The sequence below is a fragment of the Bubalus kerabau genome, chromosome 11 (genome assembly GCF_029407905.1).
Source record: "Bubalus kerabau isolate K-KA32 ecotype Philippines breed swamp buffalo chromosome 11, PCC_UOA_SB_1v2, whole genome shotgun sequence".
Lineage (NCBI taxonomy): Eukaryota > Metazoa > Chordata > Mammalia > Artiodactyla > Bovidae > Bubalus > Bubalus kerabau.
Window position 1 is genome coordinate 23,632,155 of NC_073634.1, and position 13,847 is coordinate 23,646,001.

Genomic DNA, 13,847 nt, shown 5'->3' on the forward strand with positions numbered 1-13,847 from the left:
GGAATAATACAACTACTGATACTTAGGGGTCCATAGTTGCCACATAACCACCTTGCCCATCTACAGCAGATGGTATAGCTCATCTATAGTGGATGTTTAAGTATGGAAGGTGGGTGAAGGGATGCAGTTGCCCAGTCCAGCCCATGTTCAAATATTCTGAGCATTTACCATGTATAAAAAAATACTAGACAATATGAAAGGCTAAAAGATGCATGAATTATAGTTTCTTCTTTCCAAGGAACTTAGTCCTATTGAGGAAAGGAACTCCTGATACTGCTTTTCTCCACAATGACTATCACCCTCCAAGAGTCATCATGGTTTCTCTTCAGAAAGCAGAGCGTGTAAGATTTAAGAGTAGGTATGATTTGTAAGACAGATGCACATTTACAAACATCATCCCCCATAAAAGGGATTCAAAAGAACGTCTATGAGGATTTTATGTTTTCATCCTATTCTCCTAACAATCCTGGGAGGTAGGTATTATCTCTATTTAATAGATGAAAGTGAGGCTCAACTAAGTGTTGGTCCAAGTTCACAAAGCTTGGAAGTGGTGGTGCTAGGAACAAAGCTGTTTTAACCCCAAGGTTCATCTCCTTTTCCCCCCGAGTTTAAATTCAAGTATTCTTCCAGCTCCAGGTCACCCAAGCATTTACAGAGTCTTCACATTTTTCGATTGGAAAGTCTAAACTATGACATTTTAGATGACCTTTCTTGCTCTGTCAGTAGCTACAGAACCATTTTACTCAAGGACCACATTGTTTGACATATAAACTTTCAGAAAGTTTAAAATTGTTATTTAAATAACAGCCCAGGTGGTACAGTGTAAAAAATCTGCCTGTCAATGCAGGAAAATTTGGGTTCAATCCCTGGGTTGGGAAGTTCCCCTGGAGAAGTAAATGGCAACCCACTCCAGTATTCTTGCCTGGAAATCCCATGGACAAAGGAGCCTGGTGGCCTACAGTCCATGGGGTTGCATAGAGTCAGACACAATTGAGCACACACACAAATCACAGTCCAGATAACCCCCACACCCTATCAAAGTATGGACAAGCTTCAGGAAGTAGTCATTAGTCAGCTGGCCAAATAGAGCCAGCAGATGGACAAACAAAACGGAGTACAAATTTTCTACAGTACCTGCTTCCCAAGCACCCTCCACGTATCTGATTCTCTCACCAATCCTGTGGTAGGGGGGGAGAACGGCACAAAAAGTAAGATCCAAGGTCTGGGCTCTCTCCTCAAAACCCCATCGACCCTCAGAAGGGTCAAAGCAACTGCATGAGCATTGAAGAATTACTTAGCAGCCCAAGAAAATGTCAGTGTTGTACAGGAAAAATGTATAATGTACAGGGTAATTCTATTTTTGTGTAAAACAAAAACCATGTTTTATACATACATAAAGATGTGTCAATAAGCACAGGGGAAGTTTTCCATAGCACACACACCAAATATATGGTTACCTCTGGCACATACAATGAAAAGGACAGTGAGACTTTCACTACTTGCTTAATACCACTTTTTAAACGTGGTATTATGGGTCTTTTTCACCTTGCTTCAGTATTAACAAAATCTTTCTTCTCCAGCTTTAGTAATTTTAAAATGCAGCTAAGACAGTTTTGAGTTATGAATATCACTGTCTGAAACTTTCCACTGACTCAAACCCCTGGTGTGGAGTGGTAGAATCCTGGTTTGCAAGCCTGAGACACCTGAGACAGCTTTTTTTAAGTGGTTTCCCACCACACAAGGGTTGAACAGAAAGTACTCATGTATGTGCAAGTGCTTGACTGACTACATGAAGGCTGATTCCCCCTTCTCCTAAACTTGTTTTACACTCCTCTTCAGGCACTTTTGACCTGGTCAGCTCCTAGCTTTCACTGAAGAATGTTAACAGGAGCTATATTGCCCTCAAGTGTGTCAAGGGTAGATCAATTCCTCATCCTAAATTACAGCAAACTGCAAATCTGGAGAGGAGAAATTCCTAAAATCTGATAAAAGACTTAGGTAGAGAAGGTGGCATTTCTCTGTCCTGCATGAGAAAGCCCTCATGTAGCTTTGTTTGCCCCAAAGCCAAGAATTCCCCAAAGTTAAGTTCCCTTTCTGACAGAGGCTCCAGACTGAATCCAAGACAGTCATTTGATGAGTAAATTCTGGCCAAGTAGATGGCTGCCAGGAACAGCTGCCAGCTCTCCAAGCCGACGTTCGCCATCACCTCACAACTAGGACACAAATGGAAAAATATTTAGGTGCACAGAGCAATCCTGGTCAAAGTAGGAAAAAAAACCTCATGCCATGAATGAAACTGCTGAAACCTAAAAATGTGTGCAATAGACCCAGGCAACCCACAGTGGCAAAGAAACAGCTAATCGGAAAGCCAAAAGACTAAGCAACTGCTAAAAAACTTTCTATAAGCCCATTTTGACCCCAGGGAACCATTAACAGTAACGTTATAGTGCTTTCTGGAATTTTATGATATATTCTCAATAGGTTCTTAACCAAGTTAAGTCCACCCAAAAAATGTTTAACCCTGCAATAATGAAACAATGTAACAAACTCCAGCAGCAGTCATACCTACAGCAAGAGTAACTGCTCAAGCTGCCCAGTTCTGGAATAAAATGACTAATGAAAGTTCACCAAACAATATAAATTCTCAAAAATCACCGCTACTCCATTTCACAAGCAGAATATACTTAGTCAAGCAAGGATGACTATTTTCATGAGAAATATATAAGGCATACTCAATAGTAGGGTCACAAATTTTATCTCTTCCACAGAAGTTATTTATATCTCAATGAGGAAGACAGTTTGCTTTAAAAAAAAAAAACTTGTAATATAAATTACTAAAATATTTTACCACAGAAAATATACTAACACCAAAATTACTTCAGTAAACAGTTTGAATTTGTCTTTAATCCCTTTTACTGCTTCTTGCTTACAATATTTAGTCTTCCAGCTGAAACCAAAGTACTTTCTTGGAATCCTTAATAGAATTGTTATCTTTGGGAAAAATACTCTGTCCAACAAGAAATATTAAGAAATCCAATGGTCTAGATTTCACAACCCTTTTGTTTAAAACAAAAAACAAAAAAACAACAGTTACCTGTGTCTCTTTAATTTCAGAAGAACTGCTTTTATACAACAAACTTTTTATTTTTTCCATTCATAAAAACAGTCCACAACATTCATAAAACATAGTAAAATGAGACACTTTTCAGGTGGATTCTCTTAAAGAACAGATGAGTTGGTAGCAGTTTAATAATAGATGGAAACAAACACAATCCATATAAAAACAGGATTTGAAGCGGGAGGGGGGGAGATATATACCAAAGTAAATTTTGAGCTTTTGGCCATGCACCTCAACATCTGAGTTCTCCACTTAAAAACCAAACTAGGTGCTTTAAACAGGTGTTCACAGAAAAGGCTACAGAAGTACTGCAAAATGTTAGTCTTACATATACCAGAAAAAAGAGAGAGAAACGAAAATTAATAAATCCCCTAGCTAATCACAAGTTTTCCCTGACAGAGACAGACAGAAAAATAACTGTTTACAAGCTTAGTTAGCTTCGAGGTACAATGGCTTACAGCTCTCACATGGGTGTTCCTCACTCATGCTCTTTTCAGTATAAACAAATAGGTTTACGTAATGGAATACATATTTGAAGAATTCCTTAAAAAAAAAAAAAATCAAAAGTTCCATTTTATATATGCAACAAATTTTTAATTATGTACTGAAAATAAATTACAGAAAATAACTTTAAAATGCAACAGAGGACAAAGTCACGATAAACATTCCCATTGAATTCCCTCGAGGGTTGGGGGTGGGGTGGGGAGTGAGATTGCAGTGCTCAAGAAGATAAATATCACAAATATATCAAAAACTTCAAATTGTCTATGCATTCATACACTGACATGAGCCACAAACATTCCTTCACAGGGACTGTACTCATTAGCCTACCACAGAACCAGATTTTGCCATAAACTACAAAACTTTTAATACAAAATTGTATTTATATATTTATAATTCATATACATGCCCTATCTGTGATTTTAGAAAATAAAAGCTACACACTGTACAGACACTCTTAACTCATAGCTGTAGGCAACATTTTTGGATGGAATTTCTCCCCCAATAAAATTAATGGCATATTTTATGTACATGAAGGCTAAACTGCATAAAGACAGTTTAGTTTCCCAGATATGCATCTCGTTTTAGGGCAGGTTTATAAATTTAAAAAGGCAAGACAAATGTACACTTCAGAATCACTTTCTTAGCTACAAGAGTTGTCGTGTAATTTCTGTGAAATTTCTGACACATGCATTTATGTAATACTGGTATTGAAGGCAGTAAAGCAATATATACTTTTAATGTCGTGGCTCAATAAAGGCTTCATTGTCATTCCAATCTGAATCTTGCTACAGTGATTCATAACTTCTCTAAAAATTAAAATTTCAATGGGACACTGTGTTAAAAAGACTCTAAATAGATTTCTTAAAATATTTCCCTGAAATATCCTTTTACATAAGACAAATTTCACTAACATCAAAGAAGGAAAAAAGAAAAAAAAAAAAGAATTAAACATGGCACCAGTGTCCATGATAAACTAATGCTCCTCAGCCAATCATCATGTCTCAGGAGCCATGAACAGAATGCTTAAAACCAACAAACAATTTCACACTCTGTGGCAGCCATCTGTGAAGCCAGTTATACTAAACTACTTCTACAGTTGATTGTAAACTTTGGTTTATTTTTATTTGAGTTCTCATTGTACAGCAAGCATGAAAAAAAGGGAGAGTGGAGTCCATGAGCAGATGAAGTGTCAGTCTGTCTTTAATCTGGCATGATGAGACACCTGGTCAGTCAGGCCTGCTTTGATAGAGTTTGTTACAGACTGCCTTATGTTTTCCTCCATCAAATTATCACCCAGGGGCTTCAATACCTGTGGTATGAGAAATGTGCAAAACAAATAAAAACATGAGGTAAAAAAAGAGTTACATATAAAAATAGATATAAAAATTCAATTCAAAGCAATGAAGAAAATAACCAGGAATGTGGGAAATAAAAAGATGCTTCTCCCAAAAAAAAGTTATGATGCTACAAATAATGCAGTTAGACATTTTATAATGTAACAAAAATTACTTTCCTCCTATTCAAACCATTACAATTCCTATGAGATGGATGTGCAATTCCATACCCTATATGCAGCATCAAATCTGGTATGTATACAGCATTTATGCAGACCGGCCCAGACGGTCCTGCTTATTGTCCTACATGTATAAGTGTGAACACTTCAGATAGGGAAAAAAGTTAAAAATACTGTCTAATTTTTCTTCTTGTTATTGTTGGATGACAGTCTCTGTCGCTGTGCTGACGAAAGAACACGATGAACCATTCGACGTCTAGTAACTTCGAACAGTTTGGAAAACACCTAAAACATGGAGTGATTCGTTAGGAGAATGATTCAGAGGGCCTTGAACTTAAAGAGTTTAATTAAGACTATAAAAATTTGAGACGTCATAGTTTCTCACCTTCCTGGGACTCCTCTGAAGCAAAAGAAAAGAGAAATGCAAAAAAATTTAGACAAGGTTTGTTGACACTGCACAGACCTTCCACCTTGTGATCATCTTACCTCAACTATACTAAAAATACTTGTACACACTTTAGATTCTTCCATTGACTTGTTTTGTGATAGTGGCACCTCTAAGATCCTAGAATCAGCGCTGTACTGGAGATGACTGATTTTCAGAAGACACTGTACAATTATCAAAATTCCATGTGGCAGAAAATTAATAATGATTCAACACTTTTAAAGTAGATAATATTTTAAGTGATGCTGTGATAGCTTTTTTTTTTTAGGTTGTGATAGCTTTTAATCCATCTTCTGTCAGAACATATCAGAGGAATATAAAGAATGAACTTTTTAAAGATATAAAAATTTAATAAATATCCAGACATAAGGTTCCAAATCAGATCTGAATAGAGCATTTCTCTAAAGAAATATAAAATGGAAATTAATATAGCAGGTCACTGTATAAAATAATAATGACATTATTAGTAGAAAAATCAGCATCAATCAACTTCTTCAGTCTTTGACTTTAAAACCAAAACCAGCATGGACCTGCATTATCTTAAATCTTCAAAATAAGCCCAATACTTCATCGGCCCAGAAATGGTATCTGAAAACGCCTTTCATATTGTCCATCAGTAATAACTGTAGCTTTCATTCTTGATATGATGCTCAGGTATTTCACGATGACCATTTTAATGACAATATCCTTAAGTGGAATTTTCTGAACACAGGCAATTTCAGACAACAGCTGGCTGATACCCAACAAGGCTTTCCTTAGTAGATACTTGTCAGGCCCAACTTTGAATTCTGGTTTGAGGTAAAAAATCATGATTTGAATTCTGGTTGCGGCAACAGATTATGATTAAGAAAAGCTGGCTCACTGTGGTACTTTCCTTTGCTCATTAGCATTTCCGTAGTACAGAAGTCAAAGATTATTTGCTGTAAGAATTTCCTATAAGATTGTTCTTTGTAGTAAGTACATCAGTAAACCACTACTATCTTCATGGAAGGCAATGAAGACCTGAATATCACCCATTTTTCCTGGAATATAAGCATGCATTGCTTCTTATCAATCCTAGTAAGAAACTTCAAAAGAACTGCACTTCCGAACTTACTTCCTTACCTTCATTACTCTTGCACTGATATTTTCTTTTCTCAAAAAAAAAACAAAAAAAAGGGGAAAATCCTTCAAGACTCTGGTCCTGCCCACTTGTCTGGTATAATCAGGCCTATAACTAAGAAACTATCCAGAGTATTACAGATATAAGTTAACCAAAGCACACTATAACTTTCAAGGAAAAAAAACTCTTCAGTTTATACTTTATATTTGGATTATGCATCTAAACAAAACAGAAAATATCCTTTTGCCATTCTCCATATAAAGAAAAAGTAGATGTGGAAATATTGGGGGTGAGGGTGGGGAATGGGGGACTGGAGGAGGGGTGGGGAGCCACAGGATAAGATTAGTCACTGAAAAACCAAAAGATAGATACCAACCTGTTCCCATAGTGTTTCAGCAATCTGATCGATCATTGTTCCAATTTCTCTGAACTCCCCAGAGTATTTAACATATGCCCAAGTACAAAGAGACGTCAGTGCTAACCCCATGACAAGGTTACACAAGACGGCTATAGAGTTTAGGCCAACGAAGCCAGTCAGTCCTGAGATTATATACATAGCAAACATGACCGCAAACAGTGTGGCAGGGGTACGAGCAGCATAGAAGATATTTTTGCCATCATTGTGCTTTATAAAATTTGCATAGGTTTCTTCAATTTCAGCCTCAAGCTGGTCCTGGTAACGACGGCAGAATTCATCTCCACCCATTTTTTTCACTGAACGAAACTGTTTAATCGCCACTTCCTTAAGATCCAGGTGTTTTCGCTCCAGATCTGAGGGTGCAATGTAAGGCTTGTCCCCACCACATACCTGTGCAGACAGCAGGACAGATTACATGCTGGAAATAAGTCACGCTTGAAAGAAATTCCCCATCAGTGAAGTTAAACCACCTACATGATTTAGTTTTAAATTTGCTTGTAATACTCCACACTTCATCATAACCTACACATTTCTTATATATTTAACTGACTCAGGCAAAATAAATTTTCCTAATTAACTATATCCCAATAAAGACAAAAAGAATTACACTACAATCTGTATTGATGTCAGCTGACCCAGCAATACACCAAAAAAGACTGCTGGCAAGAAAGTGGGTTAAGAGCTGTAACACATAAAAAAGGTACTTGAATATTTGAATTAGCAAGCTTAGCAAAGAAATTGCTATTGGTCTTAAGACAATGTTACTAACATCAGAAGCTACTGATAATAGCACTCTGAATCATGTGTCAAAAAATATTTTATTGTGGTCTATGTAAATAACTTACTACTCTCATCCTGCACTCTAACGATGGAAATTATAATCTTAAGTTTATTTTCAGTAGAGATGATAAAAGAAGATTTGGGAATGATGTAACATGACAATGTATAAGGAGTACGAATTGGTTCAATGATTTTAAATATAAAAATCTTCTCACTCTAGTGTCTAATATAAATGTTAGTCACAAACCTGCTCCATACTTTTGCAATAGATCTCTCTTGCTCCTGCTACTGCAGCAAGATTATTAGCTTCAGCTGTTGCCTAAAAATAAAATAAAATGTGCCAACTTTATGTGTAATAACTGATGACTATAAATGCTTGATTAAGACAATAAATTATGTACAGTGACCAAGTCTGAAAATGAAACAGAAAAATATTATCAACTTCCAGTTTTCCTTTCTAATGGAGGAAACACTAGTAAAAATGATATAATAACTGCTTCTAATAGGACTACCTGATTAATTTTGTTTTGCTTAGATTTGTTAAAGTGGGTTCATAGAATAGAACACATATGTCCAGGAAATTATAAGAGAATTAAATAAATACAGCCCTAAAATATGTCCCGTCTCCAGGTGCAAAGAATCAAGGATTACTCATATGGTCCTCTCTCTCATAATCAGTATGACACAGGATACATTTTTAAATCCACAAAACTGTTTACTACATGTATTTTATGAAAAAAGTTTAATCCACTATAAAACTGGGAAATTGCCCAAAGTAGCAAATTTTAAAAAATGAAACAGGTTAAAATAACACTGTCCCTAAAGAATGCCTTTTTTTAAAAGAAAGAAAGAAAGAAAAAACTATAGTCACTAGAAGTAGCTGTCATTCATTAAAGAGAAAAAAAGCCTATTTCAAACAACATTCATTGTCAAAGACCCAGAGAACAGAAGCAGCTTGGTTCAGCATGGCCCACACTAAGCTATCTTCTGAAACAGAAATTTTCCTATACTTCTTGAGCAACTGAAGAGAAAGCACCAAGGACCTTCATTTCTATGAACTGTGTGTGTACAAGGTCTGCAATCTGTAGTTACAAAAACTCAAAAACTTCAGGACCCATGCCTTAAGTATCTAAAATGTATTTGCATGCAAAGAAGCACCACCCCATTTCCAGCATTTCTCTCTAAAGCAAATTTTTTTTCTACCTCATAAATAAATGTATGTACAACGCACACACTACCTGAAGCATGGACTTTGGATGTGGAAGTTCCTCTCCTTGATAAATTTTAATGTAAGCCTAAAAATACAGAAGACTCATTATATTGATAGGTTATACAATTTGGCTCCATATCCCCAAAGAAAAATCATTAGATAGAAAAATGATTCACACTATTAAAAGGAAAGTCTAAGCTTTAAAAATCATATACTCTCATTCCAACAAAGTTAACCCTATTCTCAACATTATTAAAAATGTGTGTTGCTAAATAATATCCTAGAGAAATATCTCTAAATGTAACTCCAACTTGGCAGAAAAGTTGTTTCATATTTAAAGTTATATATAAAATGCTATCTACCCTATGAAAAGAAATCCACAATTCTCTCCTACTGCCAAACTGCCAATGTTTCAAATAAATATGTAGCAAAACATTTTAACTCAGTATTTTATTTTGACCAGATTAAAGTACATTTCAGTTCAAAAGCAAAAAAATTACCAAATTTGTGGTTTAAGAGTAAGAAAGATGAAAATTTTTAAGTAAGTTCCATATAGGAATCTTTCATCTCAACTTTCATCTGACTCTTAAATTATTTCATAACTAAACAAAGACAGTATGAAAGTGATCAAGTGTCCATTAAATAACACAAAAATACACTCTTTCATTAACTGTGTTTTCCCATCCATTTACAACTACTACAAATAATTACAACCCTCAACAGTGGCCTTGCTCTGGCAAGCAAGCTATAAAGACTAGAGAGCAGATGGGGGTGGAAAAAATCTATGAATAATTTACGTGAGCTCAGAACCCAGTTTTGATAACTTTCAAAGGCTCTCATCAAGTACTCAGACTCTGAGACAAGGTTTTTTATGAGAACTCAAGATGCAGAATTATGTTCCCAATATCTATTATCATTTTCAAATGATAAGAGTGATATTATAATATTATAAATGGTTCTTCTCTGCATATCAGAGCTGGAGAAAGAGTAAGATAACTGTATAAACAAATAAAATCACTGTGTAGAAGATACATGTTACAATCTGCTACAATCTTAAATATTCTAAAATATTGATACATCCAATTCAAGGCAAAAAAATACATTATAAATTTTACTTTATTGTTTTAAAATACAGATAAATTTTTATACCATACAGATGAGTTTTAAGTCAACTATATTTCTAACTTACACAAAGTTATTTAATGTAAGCATTTTCCTACCTTAAAGTATTCTACAAGATCTCTACAAGTGACTTTAGATCCACTTATCTCTTTTTCTACCAAATTTTCTGGGGCAAGGAGCAATGGAACCAGATTTCGAAGCTCTCGTTTAAACTCTTCATCAATATCTGATGGGCATGAAATTAGTCAACATATTAGTAAAAAAAAAAAAAAAAGAAGAAGAAGTAAAGTCACCATTGGTAAGAGTTAATGAGATTCTGTTTTATAAAACAAGAGTATGATACTTAAGTATAGATTCATTTCAAAAAACTCATCCAAACCTGTCATACTGACACATCTCCTAGGAAAAAATATAATGCCCCCACCCAACTCTGTACCCCATTTTCTTCATCTTCCAATAATTCTGTCAGCTCAAATAATAAAAAACTGTGATCAAAACAAATTCCACATCAAGTATTTTAAGTAAACTATCCTTTCCAAATGGCAGGCAATTCATGAAACTGTATTAAATATTAAAACTAAATTTTGTTTTTCTAGCCATACTGTTAAAGTTTTGTTAGTCCTCAAGTCTTCTGCTATCATGCTCAAAATAATCCTAAAACATACACAGAAAATTATACCATCACCCCGAAACAGACTTAAATCTAATTATATCAATACAATACATTGTAATGCTTTTTAGCAGACTGCAATCAGATGAAATACTGAAATGTTCTTAGTCTTCAGTATTTTTAGGACATCAGTGCTGAGTAACAGACATTAAAAAAATATGTTAATCAATATGCTAGGTGTTTGCAACAAACCAATGAAATGGAAAGCTACAAAGACCACACAGAGCACTACAATCACTTCATTAACAATGCATTGAAATATCTTCCAGTATAAGAGAGAAATTTTAAGGAACCATATATATATATATATATATAATTTTTTTTAACTTTCAGTCTCTAAAACTTCAGTTCTGATTTTAGCAAGAATGGGAATTCCCACCTTTCAATCTCCCATCAAAACTAGGATTAGTTGCAACTTTAAGACCAGGATGTGGCAAAAGGAAGCAACCAAGATTTGAGAAACAATTGTGAATGTGCTTCCTTACATTCTGCAGCTCTTCATGTTGATTCTGTTTTACCTGGAGGTAGGAGGAGACAGGGTAAAGGAGCAAACAAGAGAAAAACAAATTTTTTTTAAAAAAGTACACACACATACTCACAAGCATGCACAGTGATTCAAATGCTACTCCACATGGGTGTTTTTTGACAATATAAAATTTTATTAAATACCCATTTCTAACCATAGGGTAAGACCCACCTCCTCTCCTAAACAAAGAGATTTTTTTTTCCCCGTTAGCTACCAAAGAGAAAGTGAAATTCCGAATCTGACTCTTTGCAACCCCATGCATTATACAGTCCATGGAATTTTCTAGACAGAATATTGAAGTGGGTAGCCTTTCCCTTCTCCAGGGGATCTTCCCAACCCAGGAATCACCCATGTCTCCCACACTGCAGGCGGATTCTTCACCAGTTGAGTCACAAGGGAAGCCCATTAGCTAACAAGAATATGAATAAATACAAATAATAATTAATCATAATATCTAACACCAGAACAACAGGTGTGACTGTGATATATAAACCCGTCTTTAAAGTACTTATAATGGCAAAGAGAAAAACAAAGTACTAATCCACCTACAAATAAAAAGGTCAGCCCTCGGGCAAAACAACAGATAAGGTGAAAAATACCAGTACAGTCTAAAGAACTTTAAGATTTCAGCACTCATTCCAAATGATTATTTATGACATATGCTAGTCATCAGTTTTTTGCAGAAGAGAAAAACTGCTATGTATTTTCTGGAAGAATATACTATAGTTAGATTTTTAATAACTACTTATCCCAATATAATTCACATATTTCCTCCTAAACTCTTCTCAAAAACCATTCTAAAATATATGTACTATTAGTAATCAACAAAACCTGGAAACTACCCAAATCTCCATTGAGAGTAGAATGGAAAAATTATTGTTATTCTTACAATGGAATAGTGAATATCAATGAGAATAAGGGAACTAAACTACATGCAACAATCTGAACTAATCTCAGAAACGTAATACTGGGCGAAAGAAACTGGACACAAGAGAATACATATCATGTGTGATTCCTTTCATAAAAAGTCCAAAAACAAAGCCTCCTGAAGGTCTGAACAGCAATGAAGGGTTTGGGGACCAGGGGGAGTTAGCAGACAGAGGTGGGTGCTTCTGGGTCATTATATGGCTATGTTCAATTTGCACAAATTCACCAAGGTGCATACTTATGGTCTGCGTACTTTTCTGTATCACTTTAATAATGTATTTAAAAACCCCTTTGTCTTTGAAGTCTATAATTCTGAATTTAGTTAGTATGCCTAATGTACTTCGTGTTAATTTCTTCTGAACAAACCAAAGAAAATGCTGATGAATGAAAATCTTTGACAGTCTAGAAACGCCTTTCATATAATCTAAGAATAAGGATTTGGTTTTAATCTCAGTTTAAGATTAAGAAAAATTATATTATACCCTCAGTCTTTGAATATGGCTGCAGAACTAAATTCATCCTTCCACAGGGAAAAAACAAAAGTTTATTACCCCAAAGAAAGAAATCTCCTATTTATGAATAAAGGGATTTTTATACATCTTTTATTGATATCAGTAGGCGGGTAGTATTTGACCTGAGGGTTTCCACGGGAGGATACCTCTAGGAATAAAGGATCATGGTGGTGAGTTTATTTTCCAGGACTGCCTTGGTATAGCATTTTGCATGGGTCAGAACAAGAGTCTGGATATTTGGGTCCTATTATAGTTACCGATAATGTATTAAATAAACAAAGGCAAGTCACTTTTCTGGGTTTCAGTTTTGAGGTGTGTGTGGAACTGTGGTTTTGGAGACAACTCTTGAGAGTCTCTTGGACTGCAAGGAGATCAAACCAATCCATCCTAGAGATCAGTCCTGGGTGTTCACTGGAAGGACTGATGTTGAAGCTGAAACTCCAATACTTTGGCCACCTGATGCGAAGAGCTAACTCATCTGAAAAGACCCGGTTGCTGGGAAAGATTGAGGGCAGGAGGAGAAGGGGATGATGGAGGATGAGATGCTTGGATGGCATCACTGACTTAATGGACATGGGTTTGGGTGGACTCCGGGAGTTGGTGATGGACAGGGAGGCCTGGCGTGCTGCGGTTCATGGGGTCGCAAAGAGTCGGACACGACTGAGCGACTGAACTGAACTGTGTATAAATGCTAAGCTAGATAAAATGTTTAAGACCCCTTTTCTAGCTCTCTATATGCTGCCACTCTATGAGGCAATACTCCTTGGAAAGAAAGTCTCACATCATTTGTGAGACTTCAATGCACGCACACTAGATTATCTATCCTGTCTCAAATGTTCAGAAGCTCAGCTGGGCCAGAAAGAGACATGCATGCAATCTGAACAGATCAAAAGGTTAGTCTACCTCAAGCTCTTATCCTGTGAATATTGATTTATTGAAATGTCCCTTCAATATGTCTCTGGAGAGAAATATCTGTTCCTTAATTTCTATTCAAGGGCAT

At 35.6% G+C, this 13,847-nt stretch overlaps 1 protein-coding gene across 6 annotated transcripts in view; it reads right to left on the reverse strand.

The window, feature by feature from the left end:
• Positions 1-3,690: 3,690 nt before the first annotated feature.
• Positions 3,691-13,847, reverse strand: part of ATL2 (atlastin GTPase 2) — a 68,384-nt gene continuing 58,227 nt past the window's right edge. For 4 of the 6 annotated variants that reach the window (XM_055539839.1, XM_055539844.1, XM_055539843.1 and 1 more), the window contains 6 exons: positions 11,262-11,400; positions 10,311-10,438; positions 9,119-9,175; positions 8,128-8,199; positions 7,059-7,490; positions 3,691-4,931 (listed from right to left, as the gene is read on the reverse strand). In XM_055539839.1, coding sequence (XP_055395814.1) covers positions 4,812-4,931; positions 7,059-7,490; positions 8,128-8,199; positions 9,119-9,175; positions 10,311-10,438; positions 11,262-11,400 — 948 coding nt within the window. In that variant the 3' untranslated portion in view covers positions 3,691-4,811. Of the gene's footprint in view, positions 4,932-4,972; positions 5,421-7,058; positions 7,491-8,127; positions 8,200-9,118; positions 9,176-10,310; positions 10,439-11,261; positions 11,401-13,847 lie in introns of those variants that run through there. The other 2 variants (XM_055539840.1, XM_055539841.1) reach the window with 2 other exon arrangements.